Source organism: Dysidea avara, chromosome 4 (assembly GCF_963678975.1).
Source record: "Dysidea avara chromosome 4, odDysAvar1.4, whole genome shotgun sequence".
Lineage (NCBI taxonomy): Eukaryota > Metazoa > Porifera > Demospongiae > Dictyoceratida > Dysideidae > Dysidea > Dysidea avara.
In genome coordinates this window covers 37,473,757-37,489,352 of record NC_089275.1, presented here as the reverse complement: position 1 = coordinate 37,489,352, position 15,596 = coordinate 37,473,757, and the positions used below count along the sequence as shown (strand labels likewise).

At 38.6% G+C, this 15,596-nt stretch overlaps 1 protein-coding gene across 1 annotated transcript in view; it reads right to left on the bottom strand.

Annotated features, from left to right (window-relative positions):
- The window catches only part of LOC136252011 (putative ZDHHC-type palmitoyltransferase 6), a 59,704-nt gene extending 47,578 nt beyond the window's left edge, over nucleotides 1-12,126 (bottom strand). The window contains exons 1-5 of the mRNA XM_066044342.1: nucleotides 11,863-12,126; nucleotides 8,609-8,718; nucleotides 7,940-7,999; nucleotides 3,126-3,198; nucleotides 2,535-2,605 (exon numbers count right to left, since the gene is read on the bottom strand). Coding sequence (XP_065900414.1) covers nucleotides 2,535-2,605; nucleotides 3,126-3,198; nucleotides 7,940-7,999; nucleotides 8,609-8,718; nucleotides 11,863-12,081 — 533 coding nt within the window. The 5' untranslated portion in view covers nucleotides 12,082-12,126. The remainder of the gene's footprint in view (nucleotides 1-2,534; nucleotides 2,606-3,125; nucleotides 3,199-7,939; nucleotides 8,000-8,608; nucleotides 8,719-11,862) is intronic.
- Between the last annotated feature and the right edge of the window lie 3,470 nt (nucleotides 12,127-15,596).

The following is a 15,596-nucleotide window of genomic DNA, read 5'->3' as shown; positions in this document are numbered from 1 at the left end:
CAGTGGAAAATCAAGCCCACAGTCTTAGCCGTTATAGAGTTACGCTTGTCTGAAGTCATTAGAGTTAGTCAGTAGAAAATTTTATTAATTAACAAGTAAAAATTTGTAACAACATAAAGTTGCCTTCAGGTCATACGAAGGTGCTTGGTTATACCTAACCAATACTGCCAAGGTGCCATGAAGGTACTGTGAGGTGGTTGCTGGTCAACACTCTTTTGTGCTTTTGTGAGAAAGTGAATATACACCAGCATTGTATGATAAAAAGCAATGACACAATGGAGGTTATCAGTTGCAGTTACAGTGAACTAGTGGACATACAATTCCTACTTTAGTCATATACAGCCTGTCAATAGTATAGCCATGATGGGGATTAAATATATGTAGTCATGACAGAAGTAGGGTCCACTTGTCTGTTTACTTTTTAAAACATAAATTACAGTACGGTTAACCAGCACCACATCAAAGGAACAAATAGAACAATTAATTACATGACTGAACGTGCCACAACTCTGAATTACTGAAAGGGAAATGGTCTTTCCACATTGTTTTCAGTTTTGTTTCACCAGTTGTACAGTAATACAAATGAAGAACAGTAGGACAAGTACCTCTACAAATAGCCCAACCACCACAGAAATTACAGATGATTCTTTTGAGATAACATGTACTGAAGCCATAAAGGGTTACCACAAACCAATCAACATGTATGCGATAGTGGAGTAATAAATGGGACACAAAGAACAAAGGTATACAAGTACATACACACCAGCGTTGAAACCGGGTCGGGTCATCCGGGTCACATTTTCTCCGGGTCATCCGGGTCTGACCGGGTTTACAAATTATCCTGGTCTGACCCGGATTGGATCACGTGAGAAACGAAATTGTCCGTTTGACGACATAGAAACTTATAAACGCTATCGTGTAGCTCTTTCGTGAGCCACGCCCACTTATCACGTTACAAACATACGCTCAGCCACGCCCAATTATTAGTAAGTGCAGTATGTAGCACGAAACTGAGGGTATCTATGGTGAGGGGTAGCTAATGTTAGTAGGTGATGACCTTTTTTTTTTTTTTTTTTTTAACTACAGCTAAGCTGAAGTTGCAATTCTAAAAATCTGGATCTGCCTCTGTTTACTCAACACGAATCGAACGCTCGAAACATAGCTCTTATCGCACGCCTCAGTTTTAATTAATCCGGGTCAATCCGGGTCACATCCGGGTCAAATCCGGGTCAGTGGGTCATCCGGGTCAACAGTAGTGACCCGGTTTCAACGATGATACACACACAAAAAAATTGGAATTTTCAACTAGAGTAGGGACCATAGTACATCGATAAAAAGTACCGAAACAAGCTGAAGTAGTCCATGATATTAAATTACAGTAAACAATAAGAAGTGTTATATCCCTACTGTGCTCAAGATACCATAATGGAAAAGCACAGTAGGGATATAACACTTCGTATTGTTTTACTGTGGTTTAATATCATGGACTACTCCAACTTGTTTCAGTACTTTTTATCGATGTGCTATGGTCCCTACTCTAGTTGAAAATTCCAATTTTTTGTGTATTTGTAAACAATTATTATGACTGGTGAGCCCATGCACACCACATCAAAAGAAAGAAATGGTGCTGCGCGCCCAAATTATATCAATTATCGTCTGAAAAGTGAAGTATCCATTACGCTTCATTGTAAGCTATGTTCAACCTGTTATAGAGCATTACAATAAATCATCAACTTCAATGCATAAGAACAGTTGCCACACCAGTTGTCACAGGAGGCATTGTTTTGTCCATTATATTTGGTGCACAATTCAGAGAAGTCAGTAGATATTCCTTTGAATGTATAACTGTAATGTTTTACAGAAAACAGTTGGTATAAGGGTGCTACATTGGAGAATACTTGGTGCTAACATGTTTACAATATGCTCGCTATCATATCATTTCCCTTGGTGTTTACTGATGTGCAAAATACCAATTGTTCACAAGAGTAGAGCTGTACCAATATGAGTTTCTGGCATGTACCGATATCCGATATGGATACCACCAAAACAAGCCGATAACTGATAGTCGATCTGATATTTGTATTACAAACAAAGATCATAGATAATCTATGCAAAAGTATACATTTACCTACTCTACAACAACATGTGGATATGATAGATATTTGAGTTCTAGTGTGTTGTACTTCACAATGGTGTGATTTTCACGAAGAAAAACAAAACCGCTGTGAAGAAATCGGTATTCTGAAATGACAACTATCGGTGGTCACCAATTCGCAACTAACGGTCTCTGTATTTATCAAAACAACAACAAATGATTGTCCATGGTGGATTTATAGAATTTTTTTTAGATAAAAGATAAAAGTGTAGGTAGGACACAGAAGGCAGACACTTGTCGGAGCCCAAAACAGCACATGCCAATCATGAGTTTGCAATTGTGGAACAAAATGGAGATTGTGGCTAACCAGGCAAATGGGGGTCATGTGATTATACACAATACTATGATAACATACAACATTAATAATTTAACTACATACTTGTGGCAAGCTTGGGCTGCCATGTGAAGTGGTGTAAATCCTTTAGCATTAGTCATCGTCAGACAATCAACCTGAATAGTTACAAAAATTGCAACACAATTAGTGATGCGCTGATAAATACTAATCAGAGTGATTAACACTGTGCTACCTACACGTTCAAATTTCACCCTAACTCACTACAAATTCTAAACATTATAATCAAGCTACACTATATGAAAAACTGAAATAAGGCTACCTCTCCACAAGTGACAAAAAACTATCATAGTTTTAAGGGGTAAATTACCATGTACTTTAGAGAGATTTCACCATCTACAATTTACTGACCATTCAGGAGAACAACTTCAAAATCACACATGCACCATATATGCACAAAATTTTGAGGTGGGCAAGGATTTTGCAGTTGCTTAGCAATTCGCTAATTTTTCTTCCTCAAAAATTAACACTAGCACTATGATAGCCTGAGTGAAAAACGAGTGACCCACAAAAATAAAACCGTGAAATTTTTCAATCTGCAAAACTTACATACGCACCTTGAAAATTCGTGTACGGTATTTGTTTCATCAGTAACAACACATTATTTGAATACTGTACCTCGTGTTTCAATATGTACTTGACAGTTTGAGTTCTCCTCTGCTGGACAGCATAGTGTAACGGTGTATTAAACCTGTAGACAAAAATGATGTATAAACCACAATGCCTGTTTAGCATTGGGAGCACTGGCAAACAAAGCATGTTTAGAGCAAACAGCAACATATGTATAATACTCTAATACAGCAGTCACATAAAACCATATTTTTTCTACAACTTTTGGAATACAGTGGAACTTCAATTCCCCAAATTAAGATACAATAGAAAAAATTCTATATTAGGAAGACAAAGATTATAGTGCCAACAGCCGTACTAATAACAAGAGTAAACCTTCCATTACTTACTCTTGATAATAATGTAGCCACCTGCTTGTTAAGGTCAGGGATATTAGCCATAAACCATACCGATATCAGAATGGACTTTACACACAGTGCCAGAAAAACTGCAATTGTGGGATCCGACTTTTAGCTTTAGAATTGTGTACTACATTAAGCCTACTAAATTCACTATTGGGACAGAAAGTTAGTACAATAAGTTAATCACCTACTTAAATCTAGTTGTCATTTGTGTGGTCTGCTCAATGGCTAATGTGTGGTGGGTAGAAATATGTATCCAAAACGATTATCTTTAGTACTAATCATTTGGATTTAGTAACTATCAACTAGTTGAAACTGAGCCTAGCCTAATCTATAAACCCAAACCCACAATTAAATGCTCCATGTTGCTCAATATAATGAGTCAAAGTGTATCGTACTGGTTGGGCATCAAAGCCATATGCATTCCCGTGATATTTCCCAGGCAATATGGGAAATTAATGCTAAAGTGGCATATGCTTACCACGATTCCAACATATATTTTAAAAATTGCCTTTTTAAATCATTATTTTGTCTTATTGTTATGAAAATAATAACACCAGGCGGCTAAATAATCTACTAACAATTATTACTGGTACCAATATTGCTGAAATTTGGCTGATTAATCGATTTCCGATTATTTACCAACTAAATGGTGCATCACTAAAGCTGGCATTTCAGTATGTTGTATACTTCAAATTCCTAACCATGTAACTTTTATAGTGCACGTGCATGCATGTACACATACATGTACACATAGAATTGTTCCACTGCACCTGGCACAGTACAGTACAACACACAACAGTATAGTACAACACAGTATAGTACAGTACAACACAGTACAGTACAGTACAACACAGTACAGTACAGTACAACACAGTACAGTACAGTTCAACACAGTACAGTACAGTTCAACACAGTACAGTACAGTACAACACAGTACAGTACAGTACAACACAGTACAATACAGTTCAACACAGTACAGTACAGTTCAACACAGTACAGTACAGTACAGTTCAACACAGTACAGTACAGTACAGTTCAACACAGTACAGTACAGTACAGTTCAACACAGTACAGTACAGTACAACACAGTACAGTACAGTTCAACACAGTACAGTACAGTTCAACACAGTACAGTACAGTTCAACACAGTACAGTACAGTACAACACAGTACAGTACAGTTCAACACAGTACAGTACAGTACAACACAGTACAATACAGTACAACACAGCACAATACAGTTCAACACAGTACAGTACAGTACAACACAGTACAGTACAGTACAACATAGTACAGTACAGTTCAACACAGTACAGTACAGTACAGTTCAACACAGTACAGTACAGTACAACACAGTACAGTACAGTACAACACAGTACAGTACAGTACAACACAGTACAGTACAGTTCAACACAGTACAGTACAGTACAACACAGTACAGTACAGTTCAACACAGTACAGTACAGTACAACACAGTACAGTACAGTTCAACACAGTACAGTACAGTACAACACAGTACAGTACAGTTCAACACAGTACAGTACAGTACAACACAGTACAATACAGTTCAACACAGTACAGTACAGTTCAACACAGTACAGTACAGTACAACACAGTACAATACAGTACAGTACAGTTCAACACAGTACAGTACAACACAGTACAATACAGTACAATACAGTTCAACACAGTACAGTACTGTACTGTACTGTACAGTACAACACAGTACAGTACAGTACAACACAGTACAGTACAGTACAACACAGTACAGTACAGTACAACACAGTACAGTACAGTACAGTACAACACAGTACAGTACAGTTCAACACAGTACAGTACAGTACAACACAGTACATTACAGTTCAACACAGTACAGTACAGTACAACACAGTACAGTACAGTACAGTACAGTACAACACAGTACAATACAGTTCAACACAGTACAGTACAGTACAACACAGTACAGTACAGTTCAACACAGTACGGTACAGTTCAACACAGTACAGTACAGTTCAACACAGTACAGTACAGTTCAACACAGTACAGTACAGAAAAACACAGTACAGTACAGTACAGTTCAACACAGTACAGTACAACACAGTACAATACAGTACAGTACAGTTCAACACAGTACAGTACAACACAGTACAATACAGTACAGTACAGTTCAACACAGTACAGTACAGTACAACACAGTACAGTACAGTTCAACACAGTACAGTACAGTACAACACAGTACAGTACAGTTCAACACAGTACAGTACAGTTCAACACAGTACAGTACAGTACAACACAGTACAATACAGTTCAACACAGTACAGTACAACACAGTACAGTACAGTTCAACATAGTACAGTACAGTACAACACAGTACAGTACAGTTCAACACAGTACAGTACAGTACAACACAGTACAATACAGTTCAACACAGTACAGTACAGTACAACACAGTACAATACAGTTCAACACAGTACAGTACAGTACAACACAGTACAGTACAGTACTGTACTGTACTGTACAGTACAACACAGTACAGTACAGTACAACACAGTACAGTACAGTTCAACACAGTATAGTACAGTACAACACAGTACAGTACAGTTCAACACAGTACAGTACAGTACAACACAGTACAATACAGTTCAACACAGTACAGTACAGTTCAACACAGTACAGTACAGTACAGTTCAACACAGTACAGTACAGTTCAACACAGTACAGTACAGTACAACACAGTACAGTACAGTTCAACACAGTACAGTACAGTACAACACAGTACAGTACAGTACAATACAGTTCAACACAGTACAGTACAGTACAACACAGTACAATACAGTTCAACACAGTACAGTACAGTACAACACAGTACAGTACAGTACAACACAGTACAGTACAGTACAGTACAGTACAGTACAGTACAGTACAACACAGTACAGTACAGTACAGTACAGTACAGTACAACACAGTACAGTACAGTACAGTACAGTACAACACAGTACAGTACAGTACAGTACAGTGTAGTACAGTACAACACAGTACAGTACAGTACAGTACAGTACAGTACAGTACAACACAGTACAGTACAGTACAACACAGTACAGTACAGTACAACACAGTACAGTACAGTTCAACACAGTATAGTACAGTACAACACAGTACAGTACAGTTCAACACAGTACAGTACAGTACAACACAGTACAATACAGTTCAACACAGTACAGTACAGTTCAACACAGTACAGTACAGTACAGTTCAACACAGTACAGTACAGTTCAACACAGTACAGTACAGTACAACACAGTACAGTACAGTTCAACACAGTACAGTACAGTACAACACAGTACAGTACAGTACAATACAGTTCAACACAGTACAGTACAGTACAACACAGTACAATACAGTTCAACACAGTACAGTACAGTACAACACAGTACAGTACAGTACAACACAGTACAGTACAGTACAGTACAGTACAGTACAGTACAACACAGTACAGTACAGTACAGTACAGTACAGTACAGTACAGTACAACACAGTACAGTACAGTACAGTACAGTACAACACAGTACAGTACAGTACAGTACAGTGTAGTACAGTACAACACAGTACAGTACAGTACAGTACAGTACAGTACAGTACAACACAGTACAGTACAGTACAACACAGTACAGTACAGTACAGTACAGTACAGTACAGTACAGTACAGTACAGTACAACACAGTACAGTACAGTACAACACAGTACAGTACAGTACAGTACAGTACAGTACAACACAGTACAGTACAGTACAGTACAGTACAACACAGTACAGTACAGTACAGTACAGTGTAGTACAGTACAACACAGTGCAATACAACAGACTACAGTAAAGTACGGTACAACACAATACAGTACAGTACAACACAATACAGTACAGTACAACACAGTACAGTACAGTACAGTACAGTACAGTACAACACAATACAGTACAGTACAACACAGTACAGTACAGTACAGTACAGTACAGTACAGTACAGTACAACACAATACAGTACAGTACAACACAATACAGTACAGTACAGTACAGTACAGTACAGTACAGTACAACACAATACAGTACAGTACAACACAATACAGTACAGTACAACACAATACAGTACAGTACAGTACAGTACAGTACAACACAATACAGTACAGTACAACACAATACTGTACAGTACAACACAATACTGTACAGTACAACACAATACTGTACAGTACAACACAATACAATAGAACACAATACAATAGAACACAGTACAGTAGGGCCCCCTCTATTCTGGACACTTACACATGTTCATAGCTTGACCTGTTCTTATAAAAGCAGCCTAAAAACCTAAGTGCTTATTCACTAAAGGGACCATAGATACGTATGTACATGTTGATGAGGTGTCCATATTGAGGGGCTACACAGTAGTCCTATCAACCTTAACGTGACTCACTCATTATCTTTAACAGCAAGAGACACTTGCTTGGTAGTCACAAGGTAGTGGATGAGATGACTATGAGAAAAGAACACATTAAAGTGTCATATATGTTCACAAAATAGTAATAAAGAAAAATGCAGTGTACAGTATAAGAACCTCTTTACTGCACACCTTCATATATATAATATACATTATGTGTATGTGTGTGTGCTGACCGCACGCGTGTGAGTATGTGTGCGTGTGTGGATTATTTATGGCCTCAGACACTGTATATATACACATAAACACATACACATGCACACAAACACTACAACACTACAATACTTAATACTCCCTGTCTAAAGAACATTATCATCCCTTCCTTGGGAGATACCCACCTAGTCAAGGGAAGCATGCCAGGCCAAGCAAGAAAATAAACTGGAGGGTGGAGCGCTCTTCTGCAATACAATAGCATGGTATGTATGTTATGTTGTGTTGTGTGCAGGTTCTGTTGCACAGCCAACGCAACACCTTTGCCACAGGGGTGCTGCCACTAGTCACACTATCAACAAATTAGGCTCACAACAAGTACATTAGCAGCAATACACTAAAAATGCATACACGTGTACACACACTATATACAACACATAAACACACACGCCCATGTGCGCATGCATGCGCGCGCACACACACCATGACACTTACACCAATCCACCAGATGCACTCAGATGAACACAGGACAAGCCTTTATTATTAGTTGCCATGACGTCAGCCCCAGCAGTGACCAGAGCGTGAGTAGTATACAAACTGCCAGACTATGGAGTGAAGCAATATGTAAGTAGGTAGGTAGCCACAATACAATAGTACAATATACAAAACATAACATAACATTGAATTTGTCATTCTTTGAATAGAGAGGGAAGAACAGGACTTATGTTTAGCTACTTGCAAAATTATTTAATAGTTTCCTTATACAGTTACATCGCACCCTCAAAGATTTGTGAAACTGTAACAATTTCAAACTAAGTACTCACTTGTTTATGTTCAGTATGCAATAATCAGATAGTAATCCGTAGAAGCCGATAATTAGCTGTTTTTATTACCACAATCAAAATCAATTGTATCAGGTGCTCATTAGCACTAAGCTTCTGAAATGGGCAGACTATTAGCCTATTCAGCAGCTACAGTACCACTACAAGGTTGTTGTCAATGGCACTTATGTAGTTTACTTATGTTTAGTGGTAACCACAAAGCCAACCATATGATAAACAGTGATGGTTAGAGCCCTAGCCCACTTCTCTGATTAGCAGTTTGAGTTGAGGTAAGTGCACAACCTCACAGTTGGTCAAACATCTTGTGATCTTAAAGATTCAACCCCGACACCTCAGTATCAATACAAAATATTCTAATGTGCGAATTGATATTGATAAATTACAGTTCCCAGAGCCCTTCTTTCAGCTGCCCACACTTTATGTGACCTTTAGAACTAAGAAATAACGCTAAATTATGCATAACTCTCATGACGAGGGGCTTCATAAAAATGATGCTAATTTCAGGTGCCATGTAATTACACGTAGTAGTACGTCATAGGGCTATGTTATTGTTATTATCTACTTTACCAGTTAGGCACTGGAGGGTGTACACAGAAGGCAGAGCCTGTTCAAGGTGTTTACCCATAGCCTAGGAGTCTCAACGAAAATCTTTGAGCTAAATATCCTGAAGTGAAACGGGACAAATACCTAGAAGGCCAGAAAAAAAGCCAACCCCATCATGACGTGATCCACAGGCCACCCAGATTCCAGCCAAGCACCACATTCAGAGCCAACTTTGGGGGAGGCCACCTACGTAAGTAGGGAAATGTTGTATGTTGAGTGACCATCCTCCTTTGACCTCACAGCTTTGGCATTGTAAGCTGTACTTTTAGTGGAGTATAAATAAGTATAACTTGTAGAGACCTACAATCAGGTATCAGTTAACTATGGGTAAAATAGACAAAAAATATTGGATAATCGGCTTAGCCTAAAAGGTGGGAATCGGTACAACACTAAAAGTAATACACATGATTAAATCAAGGTAAAGTAGAGCTGGCAATTAGCTACCAACAACATAAAATCATTTTTTAAATTATAGATATTCTTTTACCACATTGAAAGAAATTTAAGCAAACTAGAGCAGTGCTCTACCAAGAGCACCACTCTTTAGAGAATACCTGAAGACATGTCACATGTATGCAGCCCTTACTTCACACATATTACACGAACCTCACAATCACTTGTGTATCACCAAATTTTCATGTTGGGACTTGCATTGGTACGTAGGGTCCACAACACGAAAAATCGATATCCTCCAATCAACTACCTAACTATTGTCATGTGTTAGGTTAAGTGTAACTTGAATAACACCAGCATGGCAGCCAAGTTTGTCACTTTCTTCTGGTAGAAAACGATATAAATGTCTTAAAATCACATGATTTTTCGTTGCAGCAGTTCGTAGGGTTCTTCGTATGCCACGATATTCACTCTCAACATTGTTCAAGTAGTTTATCATCAACTCAAAGTATCAGTGGTTTGATTTTATTAGTCAGTTTCTGGTGGCAGCACCATCTGTGCAGCATTTTGGCGACAAACTAAATGTTTCTTTCTCTGGAACACAGGACAAGTAGAGCAGCAACTGTGCCATGGGTCAGCAATGACCAGCACTAGGTAAAGTACCTGCATGCGGAGTATGATTATAATTGAAGCTTGTTAGCCATCTGGCTGAGCCATCTATATGCTGAAATTCGGCCAAAATGATGCGATTTTTGCAAATAAATACCAGAATGGTTGATACATCAGTGAAACAGTCTCCAACAGCAAGGATACAAAGCTTATAAACACCTAACAATACGGCTATCTCGCCCAGTAAACGCATAGAGCAATCCAATGCATGAAATAGGCGCTTAAGTGATCGATATTCAAATCTCGGAAAATACAACCATAATCTATTCCAATGACCTTAAAATCACTTGGAATCAAGTGACAATCAGTTTGTGTGCATTAGGTTCAGTATCTCGATTAGTCCATCAGTCTAAGACTCTCCCTACAATACCATCACAGCATAAAACACACCTACACTGGGGCTTGAGTGAACAATTAAAACAAAAATTTACAAAAGGAGCACACTGCATGGTTCCTATTCAGAAATAAAAGCGATTTCATGGGTGATTCCGTGATTTGAATTTCGATCACATGAGTGCTTATTTCATACTCTATGCGCTTACTGGGCGAGATAGCCGTATGGTTAGGTGTTTATAAACTTCATATCCTTGCTGTTGGAGACTGTCTCACTGATGTATCAACCATTCTGGTATTTGTTTGCAAAACTCGCATCATTTTGGCCGAATTTCAGCATATAGATGGCTCAGCCAGATAGCATATAGATGGCTCAGCCAGATGGCTAACAAGCTTCAATTATAACCATACTCCGCATGCAGGTACTTTACCTAGTGCTGGTCATTGCTGACCTACGGTGCAGTTGCTGCTCTACTTGTCCTGTGCTCCAGAGGAACATTTTGTCTGTCGCCAAAAAGCTGCACAGATCGTGCTGCCACCAGAAACTGACCAATAAAATCAAACCACCAATACTTGAGTTGATGATAGACTACTTGAACAATGTTGAGAGTGAATATTGTGGCAAACGAAGAACCTTACGAACTGCTGCAATGAAAAATTACGTGATTTTAAGACATTTGTATCGTTTTCTACCAGACGAAAGTGACAAACTTGGCTGCCATGCTGGTGTTATTCAAGTTACACTTAGCCTAACACATGACAATAGTTTGGTAGTTGATTGGAGGATATCGATTTTTCGCGTTGCGGACCCTAGCATTGATGGTGTATTCACAACGCTTCAAAAGCATATTTCTGTATTTCTACTGTAGTGCAATTATAGGTACCTACAATACAGATTATGGTGTATACCTGACAAGCTATCAACAATGGAGTTTCACCCTTTTCTGTCTTCGCCTCGAGGTCAGCCCCTAGTCTCAACAACAAATTCACCAAGCTGAGGTAGTTGCGGTGCACCGCCATGTGCAAGATTGTGTGGCCGCGGTCATTAGCGGGAGAATTGATCAAATGATAGTGTGTCTGCAGGTATTCCTCCCATTGATCAGCGCTTCCCCAAGGAAACTTTTCCATCACGAATAAAATAGAATACACAAGATTTATTATGTGATGCGCAAGAAGATGCGCGTGAAATTAAGAAGCTCGGTGCCTTGTCTCCTCGCTATTGTTTCATTACTAAGGAGCAGAGGAATGCAAGGCGGAATGTTATGTTCTTCGAGCAGAGTGTATAGCACTTGGAAATAACTAGTAAAGTGTCGCGACGATTTGAGGGGTATCCAGATAGTATACGGACAATAACAGTAAGCCATCAAGGTGCAATTGCTTATCATAGAGAGAGGATTTATATATAACCAGTCTGTGTCACCAGACTGAACACTGAAGGATAGTTTCTACCAGGGGTTATATTGCCGGCAACTTTGTTGTCATGTATCCACTGTGGGTCTGAAAAACATGACATCACTCAATACAATGCCTCCTATTTCAGAAATTAGGCACAGACTGTTAAACACATTTTTCGGGTGTAACTAATCACTGGACTGGACTACTGGACTGGACTACTGGACTGGACTACTGGACTGACATACTTTTGGTTTTTACACATTCTGAGATTGGTTTTATTGAGTCTAGCTAGCCAAGGGTCTTCAAAAAACTTGCAGCCTGCTACAGGAGTAAGCAAAAACTGAATTCTCACTACTTGTTGTGTTCTACAGCATTTATACACTTCTTAGTATTGTGTTTTGGAGATTGTAATACCTAGCAGTAGCTAACCAAAAATCATTTTACTATATTTGTGCTCCCTATCTTACACTGTATCCTTGAACTAAATAGCTCAGACCCCTGGGACACAACCTATCCTTCCTAAGATAATCTATTGTAGCTAAATTTGTTCCTACATGTAATATACAAACTCATTACACAACTGTAGAGTTTTTTCTGCTATCATGATTAGTTCTTACATGTGCTGGTTGGCGTACTATAATATGTGACCAAATTTATTAGCATTGTACAAGCTTGCTACTATCTCCAATTGGTTAACTATAACTAGCATATTCCCTGTAGCATACTGATAAGTAGTATAGGTGTATGTACTGTAGAAGAACATAATAAATAGAAGTGAAATCACTAGAAGTCAGTTTTTGCTTACTCCCACTCCTCATACTCATCATTTTAGTAACAGACTGCAAGTTTTCTGAAGGCCCTTGGTTAGCAGGAATCAATAAAACCAACCTCAGAATGTGTAAAAACCCAAAATATGTCAGTCCAGTAGTCCAGTCCAATGTTCCAGTCCAGTAATCCAGTCCAGTGATTAGTTACACCCCACATTTTTCATTGTTGTATTGTTTGAGTATAAAGTCTGATGGTTGACATTGGTATAAAATGAAATTTTGATATGCATGGATACCATTTAGGCTTCAGATGTTAAAAGCCAATGTGATTTCAAGTACAGTGGTGCTAAGTACAGACAATGTGCTAGGAGTTGTTAGAAGCATGGAAGCCTTTTGGTAAATGGTATTTCTTTTTTGTTATTGGGAATTCAAATGGTTCAGTCACATCTAGTATATATAGTATGTTCACGTTGAGCTGAATCCTCAAAAAATGTTTAATAACTCATGGATTCAATTACTCACGATCTTGAAATTTGGTTCATTTGTAGTACTGCTTGACCCGCTAAAAATATTTCAAAATCTTTTTGTTCAAATGTTTGACATAATATTTACGGCCAATCAAAATTTTCACAATACATTTCCAATGAGGAAGCCATACAAATACAGTGTCCATTACAGCCCCTTTCCGAACTTGTAATGGAGCCAAACCGTACGTGTCTGTTGTTGACACCTTTGCTATTACCAATAATCATCTGGTTGGCTGAAATGTTAACTCTGTTGAGAAAAAATCCACATTTAACTTTTAGCTGTTTTTCAGGATTCAGCTCAACGTGAACATACTATAGTTTACTACAAATTTATGTTAGTTTGTCACACGACTCTAGTATCCTTACACACACGCGCGTACACACATATTATACACACTAAGCCTCGGCTGCTATCACACCTGCCCTTGTATTGTGTAATCGCATATGCATTATAGAATAGGTTCCAATATTAGTCTATATGCAAAAATATGTACAAATATAACAAACATTTATAACTGCATTACATCACATCATATAATGGAGTTTACAGTATGGTACCTCATGGGACTACATCACTATAGTAGACATGACAAGTACTGCGCTACTTCATGATAATGTTTGTAATATGCCACCTCATCATTGAAGTCATAATTTGTGGCCCCCACAGTAGAGGGTCTGTTCATGTGGGTGTATACTAGCTGGGATAAATATATACCTCATGCTCTTGGTGCTAAAACTGGTATACAAATGCATCTTTACCTTGCAAATGTGTACTAGTACATGTACGTATGTGTCTTCACCCCTGGAGGATTTGTCCATACCAACTAGTAGTATCTGAGTAGTGTATAAGCTATTATACAGTACAAGTATTCACTGGGAGGTGTGACAGCTGAAGGTTTAGTATGTGTGCATGATGTGATGTGTTGTGTTGTGTGCGTGCGTGTGTGTGTTAGTCCTGTACACCTACAAATTTTTGTCACTGGTTAATTTCCTACCAATAATTGGTGATCACCAGTTAATTGGTTTGTTTGTATATTGGACAAGCCTGCTGGAAGGTTTAGGGTGGTACCAAAGTGACCATCAACATCCTGTCTTGCAATAACAGTTATTACAATCACATATTTACACATGCTTCGAGGTTATGTTATGATGTTAACACTTGTCAGCAGGGGTAATTTATGGTTTGCTAAGTGTTCACCAGTTATTGGCTGACCTAGACAACACTAGTTAATATCCAGTTAATTGCACAGCAGTGTACAGCACTAGTGTGGGTAGCATTGGTCTAGTAATCGAAACATTCCAGGTTTGTTGCCATTTGGTGTTTCCTTGAGAAAGAAACTTATACTCACATTGCTCCAGTCTACCCTGGTAGTCCGGTGTCAACTGGGAAAGCAGCCCACCCAGCTGCAACATCAATGGGTACCCAGGGGAACAAACTCCCAACTGTCCTTGTCTTGCTTAGCGGATGGAGTTGTTGTGAAACTTCAGGTTCTGTGACCTCTCTGAGACCTGCATGGACAGTCTTACTGCGGGTAACTAGCCCTAGGATTTGTGTGCACAAGACTCAAGTGTCTGAGTGGTGCACAGGCATCCCAGTACTGGCTCGCTGGGTGGCCATAGTTGTGTTTTGCACTGCTGCCATAGGCTTTACTTTTTTGCTTTGTTGTGTGTGTGTGTGTGCATGTGCGTGTATGCGTGTGTGTGTATGTAGAAATCCATTACAAGGGTTCAAATTTCTTTTATTCTACGAATTTCATAGTACGATTTGTTGCACCACCTTAAAATTTATTGTCCTAAAAGATTCCTAATGAACACAAGACACAGAGTGCCAAATTATATAATATTTTTTTCCCGAAAGCAGTTGTATGAATGTACGTACATATGTAAATAGTACTTAAGGACCAAACATTGAACAACACAGATTTTTACAAATATTTACTTGAAAGTGCAGAAG